The sequence below is a fragment of the Plasmopara halstedii genome (genome assembly GCF_900000015.1).
Source record: "Plasmopara halstedii genome assembly, contig: Scaffold_3109, whole genome shotgun sequence".
NCBI classification, from domain to species: domain Eukaryota; phylum Oomycota; class Peronosporomycetes; order Peronosporales; family Peronosporaceae; genus Plasmopara; species Plasmopara halstedii.
In genome coordinates this window covers 885,009-894,456 of record NW_020190012.1, presented here as the reverse complement: position 1 = coordinate 894,456, position 9,448 = coordinate 885,009, and the positions used below count along the sequence as shown (strand labels likewise).

Sequence of the window (9,448 nt, the reverse complement as noted above, 5' to 3'; positions counted from 1 at the left end):
CTACAAGGTTGACGCCTCCCACATGTGGGAGGCGCGCTACGACGGGCGATCGCACCACTTCCCCGACCCGGATGAAGTGTGCCAGGTCACACCAGAAAACGATTGCCGAATTGGAACCTCCACGCCAACGAGTTATCAGACTACAGGTAGGCCTTCAGCTTCGGTAGCAGCCTTTGTGTACCCACCCGCCATCAAACGTGCCACGCCGCACTATGCCTATTTAACAAAGCTTGTGACTGTCACTCAAGATCCCTCTCGGCTGTAAAGGCACTTCCACTGTCCTCAAAGCACGATGCACATCTGAGGGCTGAGGTGACCTGGGAAATAATCAGCAGCTCATAATGACGTCCCTAATTTGATGCAGAGGGTAGCTCAGCTATAAGGGATGATAACGAAGTCGATCCGTGCGACGGAGCTATATACTTCCAACTGGCTCGTTAAAGCGGAAATGTTTTATGGCTTGAATAAGACCGATATGTTATATGGCTTTACAAGACCGATATGTTTCATGGGTTCAATAAGCCCACATAGAAAACTGGATAAGCTTGCACGCTTAATCTCATTGAGATAAAATTACTGCTTTTCCTACGAAATGTAGCCGGTCTGATATCAGCAAGTCGATGTTAATCAACACCAAGACCAAGACCACTTCTTGATCTCAAGATCACTTGAAGTTGACCATGCCATTTATGTAAAATGGAGTAAATCATGTTGAGGGATGGTTGTGTTATCCATCACAGACTTAATGTGTGGGATCAACTCACTTCAGTGCCGCGGTCTCTCCTTGCAAGTGCCTCGAGTTATAATTTTCTGCAAATTTACGTGTTCCATCTGAGCATATGTTCACAAATTATCAGCCGCTGATAAACTGTTAATAGCTTGAACAAAGCTTGTCAAAAGTTTGCTGTAAAGTGGATCTCGATCTGTCACCATGGTTCTAGTTAGTCATGTCAGCAAAACACGTCGACGAGAAACAGCTTGGCTGTATCCTCACCGGCCATATTGTCGCTAAAATCAGCAGTCTAGTAAGGCTCCTGTTCCGTTGATCCCGGACCCGTTTTTTGTAACCAAAGTTGACAGAGCAGCCAGCATATTGCTGAAGCCAGCAGGATGGCCAAAGGTGCCGCTGCATGAGGAGAGGACTCAACCCACTGACACATTTTACACGACCGCACATATGTGCTTACCCACTTTTACGTTTTGGGCTACCTAGAATAGCTCATGCTATACAGCTTAAGAGAGTATCATGTTCCTCCTTCAGATTCTGTTCATGACAGACAACATTTCACGCCTGCGTGGGAAAAGGAATATCAGTAAGGGGTGCAGCCGCGCATTCTAATAAAGCAATATCGGATTTCGCAAACTTATCGCTTACTACAATATTTTTTGGGCGCCACACTTTGCATCTGACCCAACGCAACATGTATGCCTCATCCAATAATGAGTCATCATCGTGATATACGACAATTCATGGTTGGAGCGATACGAAAGTGCATCCACAATCCGCGATCTATAATGACTAGTCCGAAGGTTATCTGAAAGGTAGACTTGGCTCAATTGGATAATCCTCTTGCCATTATCTACGAGATATGTGAGGACGTTATCAGTGTGTGCAACGACACATGATCGGCATAGATCACAAACGATAAAGAGCCAGACAGGGGTACTCTGAACTCGGTAAACGTTGTTGTGGACACTTTCTTCTAGTAGACTGGGAAGTTCTGCTCTGATTAAACTGGCGAGTTATTAACTCGAAAACGCGTTCATACCCTTTACCAATCTGCTTAAGGTAGAGCGCAGTCAATCGCAAAGCATGAGGAGTTCCAGGCGACGCGAATTTGTCAAACTGGATCGAAAGAGCCAGAGCAGGCCTTCTTTCACTGACTTATCGATGCTACTTACGTCATACCCCATAATCATCGAATAATCATATGATTGTTACCGGCTTTGAGTATAGCGCAGTCTACTTCCGAGTCAAAAGCGCTACTATCAACGTGAGACGACTGTCTAGGTTTTAAAAAGGCAAAGTTGCGGGACGCATGCGAGGTTTTACTCATAATGGAAGACCGTCTCTTAACGCCGAAGTCCATAATCATAATCATATGACATTTGTTCATAGTGAAGAGAGTTGTCGTGTCATGTCTATAATCGGAACTGTCATTGTGCATGAAACTGGTTAGACTAAGCTGCTTTTTTAAGTTTATTTGGAATAAAAGAAGTGGACAATTATCATGGCAGTGATCTTCGTGGCATCTGCCAGCAGGTCATCCTTCCTAGTTAAACATCTCAAAATGGGGATCTCATCGACACCACACACACACTATCGATATTGGCAAATAGAATATAAAAAGCGCATACATTTAAGCACGGGTCGCAAGTGTTGAATGTAATTCTTTACATCCGAATCCATGCGCTCTGCCCAGCATTAGACGAATATATTGTCATATTCAAATTCTTGATTGCCATAATCTGGCTTCAAATCATGCGTCTCCAGACGAACAAACGTCGTTGAGACACACGATAATCCTCGGCATAATCTGCCACACCCTAAGTATCCCGCTAGGGCTACACACAGCGAAAGGATATGGCTGCATTTCATGAGCACTTGATAATATTGTCAACCAGGTAGCGGACTCTGAACCATGTGCCGCTGCAATGCCGTTACGCAGCACATCCTTTTTTAAGTCGGCATGTGGCATTTTTAACATAGTAAGCCGGCGTCGAATATGGAATTTTACATTTTTTTCACCAAATTTGCTTCATGTTTTGCAGGGTGAGAGAACATTAATGACGCAACAGCGCTGTTTTGGTTAAGTGACGCAATATTACGTTACTAAAACCAAGTCTCTTTCGCGACGCGCTCCTATTTTAGGATTTTACACGGGGTGGATCTATTGCAATCACGTCGTGATATTCTTCCAACACACGATAGAAAAAATCGTAAGATCGTGGAGGATAGTTGCCTCACTCGTCGCATTCAGTGCTCTGCAGGTGACCTCAACGATAGATGCATGGAAAATGAGGAAACCAATTCCCTCTTCAGTACCAACTGTCTAAATAGGCGACCTTGTTGTTTTGAAATTACTTGCACGTATTGCAGAGAAGCAATTTATCCATTTTCGCGTGGGCTACCGACGGAGGTAATGAGGTGACATATTATCCCTAAACATTCCCGGTCACTTCATTCACGAGTGAAAACCCTATCTAGTCACAAGCGGAGCTTCACTGCCCCCCGTTGTGAGCCCGTCGCACGGTAGTTCTGAATCAGTCGTTTTGTCAAACCGTGCTAAGAATGGTCTGTTTCTCGTATCTTCATATCTTTCTCTTCAACTTGCTTTTTTAGGTGACGCTTTAGCCTCACTGGCTTAAAGTTGTTAGAGTGAGACAACAAAGCTCATCCACCTTGTCTCAGGAGATGAAAGTTCACAGCTGTTCCTTACCGACTCGCTATATATATACGCTACAGACTACGACGGACCAACGTTCTTTCCATCTCAACAGAGATAGACTCCAAAGATTTTAATAAGCAATCCCTCATCGCTTTCTTATCCTGTGAGCTGCGGTTAAAACCCCATATCCCTTCCAAGATCTGCTTGAGATACCATGGATATCTACTTCGGACAATTTCATGTCCTGCCCACAAGCGATCGAAGCTTTGCCCGCACCAAAAAGACTTTGTTTTCTCGATGAGGTGAGCTCATGACTCACTGATGCTTGAATGGGATAGAAGTGCTTGGTCTCAAGCTTATCCAACTCCTAGCCGTTACATGGTTTAAGCGCTCCAGCCATACTCGGTTCTAGCTAAATCTTTTGATACGCTTGTCGTATTATGTCGATGACGCTGGAAGCATCTTGCGAAATCACGGATAATACATTTTTGGGATGCAGAGAAAGGTGTCCACCGAATCATTCAATTTGCCTGGCTTTCAGGCCACTGTAAAGTTGTAATCCGCGAAGAATGACAACTATCGCGCCTTTCGTTGTGACAAATGTGGAGTTTTTGTCCCTGTACGCAACTTTGGTATAAACGACTAATAGCTTGAAACGCAAGAGGTGAACTCCAAACTTACCAAATCATATCTCATTGCTAACAATTCTTTGTCGCGAGCGGAGTAATTCCGTTTAGCTGCCTCTTGCTGCCTCGACTGATACGACAGGACAAGTTCCTGTCCTTTAACATCTTGCTGCAGCAATGAACATCCAATCGCAAAGTTCTAGACGTCGCACTCGACACTGAAAGGTAGATCGTCATTTGGTAATGTCAAAATTGGCGCTGCATACAACCTATGCTTGAAATTGTCGAAAGCGACTGCACAAACATTTGTTTATAACATCTCTTGATCTTTCTTTAACAAGTCCGATAACAAGCTCAACCATTTTCTCGGATCCTTCTGTTGGTTTGTAACGGGCTTACACGTACCCTGAGTGTAACAGGGTTACACGTATCCTTCTATGAATGGGTGGGTCACACAAGATGGTGTGATCGTACAAAGGTGTGATTACACAAGTCGGTGTAATCACTCAATGGTGTGACTACATCGTAACAAGAAGCCACAACGTGGCGCGACTACCACTAGTTAATCATATCGAATAGGTTTTACTATTTAATGAGGAAAAACTAGGGTTTGGATATAGGCGGATCTGTCGCAAGTAAAACAGATAAATGCATTTTCGAGTTTTAACGGAAGTTTGTATCTGCCTTGGTTAAGGTTTTGGAATACTCTTGGAGGTAGCGAATTGCGATCCGCTACACTCGTGCTGGTACGTAAGGTCGGTGACCTTAGCTTAGCTTTCTCCAAGCAAAGAGCTACGGCTGCCCGGCTGCATAGTTTGTGTCGGCCATTCAGAGATCGCTTTGATCTTTTCTGTGTCTGCCCGAACACCGTAGTCGGCGACAGAAAAATCCAAAGCTGGTACTCCTTCGGCGCAAAAAAAATTATCGATGTCGACAAGGAGCTGAAGTTCCGTGATACACGCCAACGCCAGTTACAGGTGTTAGAGTTGAGATGAACTTGATCGATAGATCGACCTGTTTTGAGTTTTGAATGGACTAAAGTGTCGTCAAATACGTCGACGCGAAGTATCGCAATGGACGGAATAAATGCCTAACGAGAAGGTTAAACGTCGCTAGCGCCTTGGAGAGTCCTTGTGACATTACCAGCCACGCACATATTTTTGCTGACTGCCGTATTAGGAATCGATGTAGGATCCGTTGGAACGTGATAGTAGCCATCTACTAGATAAACAACGCTGAAGCGCTTTGAGCCAGTCATCTTGTTGATAATGATATTCTTGCAAGGAAGAGGGATCTGTGCGGGCAAAATGTTAGCGTTCAGCTTGTTTTATGCGTGTAAAATGCGCTACTTGCGGTTGGGTTTGCGAACACAAAACGTTGGCGCACTGTGGGGAGATCTACTATATTTCATCCACCCCTGTTCCAGAGATGACCATCAAAGACCATCAAGAGACTGATAATCAAACTAAATGCAAATCGCGTTGTAGAAGTATTCGAAGAAGGTGTTTATGTACTAGTCAGTATAAAAAACATGGCTGACGCTGCCGTCTCCAGCCTAGGATCTTTTAAGCCCCTTCCCCGATATATCGATGCCTAAAATTGTGCCGGAAATGCATATCCATTGGAATCTAATTCCGTATCCATCCACCATTTTGCGTCGGCTTGCCCAAGCCATACATTGTCGATTCCACTTATCGAACGGATTCTGAGAACGAGGTTGATCGTAGACCGGAGACGAAAATTGCGAGCGCGGATGAACACGTCGTTAAAATCCAACAGTCTAATCTGTGCCACAGCACTCTAAAGTTGATATACTTCGTCATGAAGGCGTTAATTCTCCGCTTGGAGCCAATCACCTCCAGCGGACTTTGCTGCGTGAACGTTCATCTCCGTATGACAAACACCAGCTCATATTGATTTCGTCGCCTTCGACATTTGATGACCCATCTTTGCGATCGCGGTCGCATGCTAAAACCTCGTCTAGACGTATTGTTACGTCTGCACGTGTATGTGAAATGGCTCGGCTATCCGGATTCGAATAGCTCGAAAAAACCACATTCGCAACTCCTTGCTGAATGCCGTGACGTAGTCTAAAAGTAAAAGGTTGTGAATCCCCACTGGCTTCACAAGAAGCCGAAACGAACGAGGCCCCTTGTCTCAACGCCTGAATACCAACCATTGGAGTCGACGACAACGAATGCAGTGACGATGCAGGTGGTAGAAAGCCTTGGGAATTTACCGTACAACCGATCTTTTGATAGTCGCCGCAGGCATGAATTGGATTATTTACATGCGAACTCAAGTCCTTCGAAACTTTCGTGTAGTCACGTTTCGATTTCGTTACATGCGACGCCGCTGGTGGATTCACTACCATGTCTCCACGACGTGAGATAATATCTGCTTCGACTTGTTTTTTGTATACGAGTTTCGCGTATCGAAAACGCATGTCGCGCACCTTGGCGATCGCCTGATAACGATTTGTTTGTCGGATTTGCGATACTTCTTAATCGCAATCGACTCGGTCACTCCCAGAATGCTCAGTCGATATCGTTGGGCGACTCCGCTGGCCGTTTTCGTACCCATGGTATTCCACGTATATAATGGTACGGATTGCGTGCGCCTCGATGACGCAACAGCCATCGATTCCAGTGTTGGATAATGCAAACAAATGATTCAACGGCCTCCATCAGATTCATTAAAAAGTGTTTCGAAGGAAATTGCCTGATCAATTCAAGGGACTCCTCAAGCTCTGCAAATTCGATCTTCATACCAGCGCTAGTTTTCGGACGGTGTGAAATTTGCGACACGTCGTCATTTGACAGTGATTGCAAAGCATATTTCTTGCGTGTGACACGGGCCACTGGCAATGTCGAACAGGAGGAGCCGTTCTGCGTTTTTTTCAAACCAATGCCTCTCGCATCGGCGTCTCTCGTTGGTTCAATCCGACGTCTCTTGCGCCGCCCTTGGGCTCAATGGTACAAGTTCTTCATTCAGGTACCTGCTATTTTAAGTCCCATTTTGTGTAGGGAGTGGTGAAAAGGGGAGGTAGGCCAATAACACAGTTTGTGTGGCACATACTTGGTTTCTGACTTACATAATGCACACAGAGCAAATTAGCAGATGTTGACATTGATTTTAATTTTTACTTAAGATTAGAATTATGATAAAACCACCTATAATATATTCAGTGTTCATTTCATCAACAGATCCACACACGTTGTGGTAAAGGGGCGCTTACGACAGCTTCAGGAAAAAAACCAAGCCTCAAAGTAAATTTATCTTGGCACAAGAGTGTGTGTAATGAGGTGTCCCGTTGCAAAAACACGCGGACCTTTGAACAGGGTTTACGGCAAATAAATTGCACTAGTTGTCATTCTGACAGGCATAGCGTGAAAAGACCTAATCTTCTGTAATGGTGAAACACAAGCTGCTCAATAAACTGTCTTGGGGGAAACAAGACACGCTTAGTGATGCTCGGTCTCTTGTTAGTCCGGAGAAACTAAAAAAATGGCATCCAGGGACTAAAGGCAAAAATATCTTCTTGGAGATGTTTTCTAGTTGTGAAATTGCGCGGGTGAGACACCAACAAGATTCCAACCGAGGGTCAGCGGCGGTGCTAATAATGCTCTCCATACATTCGCTCACGTTGGGCGTCCAGCTTTTTGATAGCAGCTACATGTATAATCTCATTTTCTGGATAAATAAGGATTCTGACCATAAATCTGGTAATGCTCCAGATGAAGCAACAGTGCGTCGCGCTAGGAGTCTTTAATCACTGTGACAACATAAAGAATGGGTATTTGGGTGCAGTGTTTCTGCTAAAATCGCATTTTGAATGCGGGATATTTGAAGTGACATATACGCTTACTTTGAGTAGATGGGGTGAACGCGGAATGACTTAATGCGAGCCGTATTTATTCGGAGATATTACACAGATGGTAGCTATGACCGCCTCTGAACGAGGGTCTCAAAAGCCTGCAGATCCATGACATAGTCTGCTAGATCCACAACCATTTTCGGGTAGATGTACCTCTTTATCAGACGAAATGTGTGCGTGCCAAGTTCTCATCCATCCGACGTGGGAAGCGAGAGCAAGCAGACTTTGTCCAAAATCTGCTGATTTAAAAATCGCGTCTGCGACAGACACTCCTCCAGAGGTGGTAACAGCCACCATATTGATGGAAGGGTTGGAATTGGTGTGGCTCGAACTGTGAAACTCTACGTTTATCCTTCCTTTCAGGGAAGCGGATAGACTTGCATTAAATGCGAAAACAAATTGTGTGCCGCGAGAACCGATCGGGTAAATTGGAGGCATTATAGCGCATAAAAAGCAATGATCTTCTTCGTGCTAGGGAGGAAAGAGAGACCTAATGGGTGCCGAGCAGCTCCATGGACTCGAAGATGAGGGTACAAACACCCTAACACTTTATCGGTCCTTCCCTACTGGCTAAGGGGTACGAAGGCTTAGAATCCCGCGCAGGGTCGTTAGACGAATTCCTTCTGGGAAATGTTGAGCACAAGGCGGTCTTCTGAAACTTATCTGTGATATATTGCGACGCGTAGATATTGAGATCGAAGATATGTAAAGCATATAGTGGATACTCTCTTCAAGAGAGTTACGGCTCACAGCTCAGAACCGCTGCTTGTTAACATGGCGCTGAAAGTCTCGTGTCATTGAGAAAAGTTTGCCTCTAGTCTGTCAATTACAGTTTGCAATTATTGGAGCATTTAAGATGTCAAATACGAATGCAGTATTTGTGCGTGTTGCGACTGGAATACTTGCAAAATTGGTGAAGTTTTTGTGAAACAATACTATAAACTTTTAGATCTTCGACAGCGTAGAAGCTATCAAAGTACGAAGGGCTGCAAATTTGTATTGATGCACTGCACTCCAGCGCAGCAAAAGGAAGACAAAAGCGGCAGTGAATCAAAGTCTCGCAAGGAAAAAATGATAGTTGATAGCGTTTTTCAAAGTGAATGCTTGCTAAATCAGGAATAAACGATTTTATGTCATGGTATACAAAAAGGTGTGCTGTAAGCTGGTGAAGAGTTGGTGCAGCTGAAAAGCAATTTAAGGTGCAAAGCAAAGGGCCAGACACCATGGTTATATGAATGAGCCTCTTTTATCATGAGGTAACAGACCTGCTGAGTCTTTACTATCACGCAGCTCGTCCACCGAGCGGGCAAGTGAAGCTTCACAGGTGGCGGGAGAGATTACCAGCCGCAAATAAACGTGACCGTAAAATTCGGGATTTCTCAACCTCTACAACCCCCCTTTTAGACGCTTTCATTGAGCTAGATTAGTTAGCAAAAAGAACGTTTGCACATAATTACAGGAAGGCAAAGTCATGGACTTGCAACGAATGGTACCGTAGGATAAGCTATGCTCACCATTCATCATGAATGTGCCGTAGGATAAGCTATGCTCATCAT

General features: G+C 44.6%; 2 protein-coding genes across 2 annotated transcripts; one reads left to right on the top strand and one right to left on the bottom strand.

The window, feature by feature from the left end:
- Nucleotides 1-5,608: 5,608 nt before the first annotated feature.
- PHALS_07511 (uncharacterized protein) lies at nucleotides 5,609-6,783 on the bottom strand (the record flags this gene model as incomplete). The annotated part of the gene is made up of 3 exons (XM_024720990.1): nucleotides 5,609-5,815; nucleotides 5,883-6,482; nucleotides 6,595-6,783. The coding sequence occupies 3 exons, from the start codon at nucleotides 6,781-6,783 to the stop codon at nucleotides 5,609-5,611; spliced, it is 996 nt and encodes a 331-aa protein (XP_024586134.1).
- Nucleotides 6,784-8,748: 1,965 nt separating this feature from the next.
- PHALS_07510 (uncharacterized protein) lies at nucleotides 8,749-9,014 on the top strand (the record flags this gene model as incomplete). Its single annotated transcript, XM_024720988.1, has 2 exons — nucleotides 8,749-8,772; nucleotides 8,853-9,014. 2 exons carry the CDS (start codon nucleotides 8,749-8,751, stop codon nucleotides 9,012-9,014), a joined length of 186 nt encoding a protein of 61 aa, XP_024586133.1.
- Between the last annotated feature and the right edge of the window lie 434 nt (nucleotides 9,015-9,448).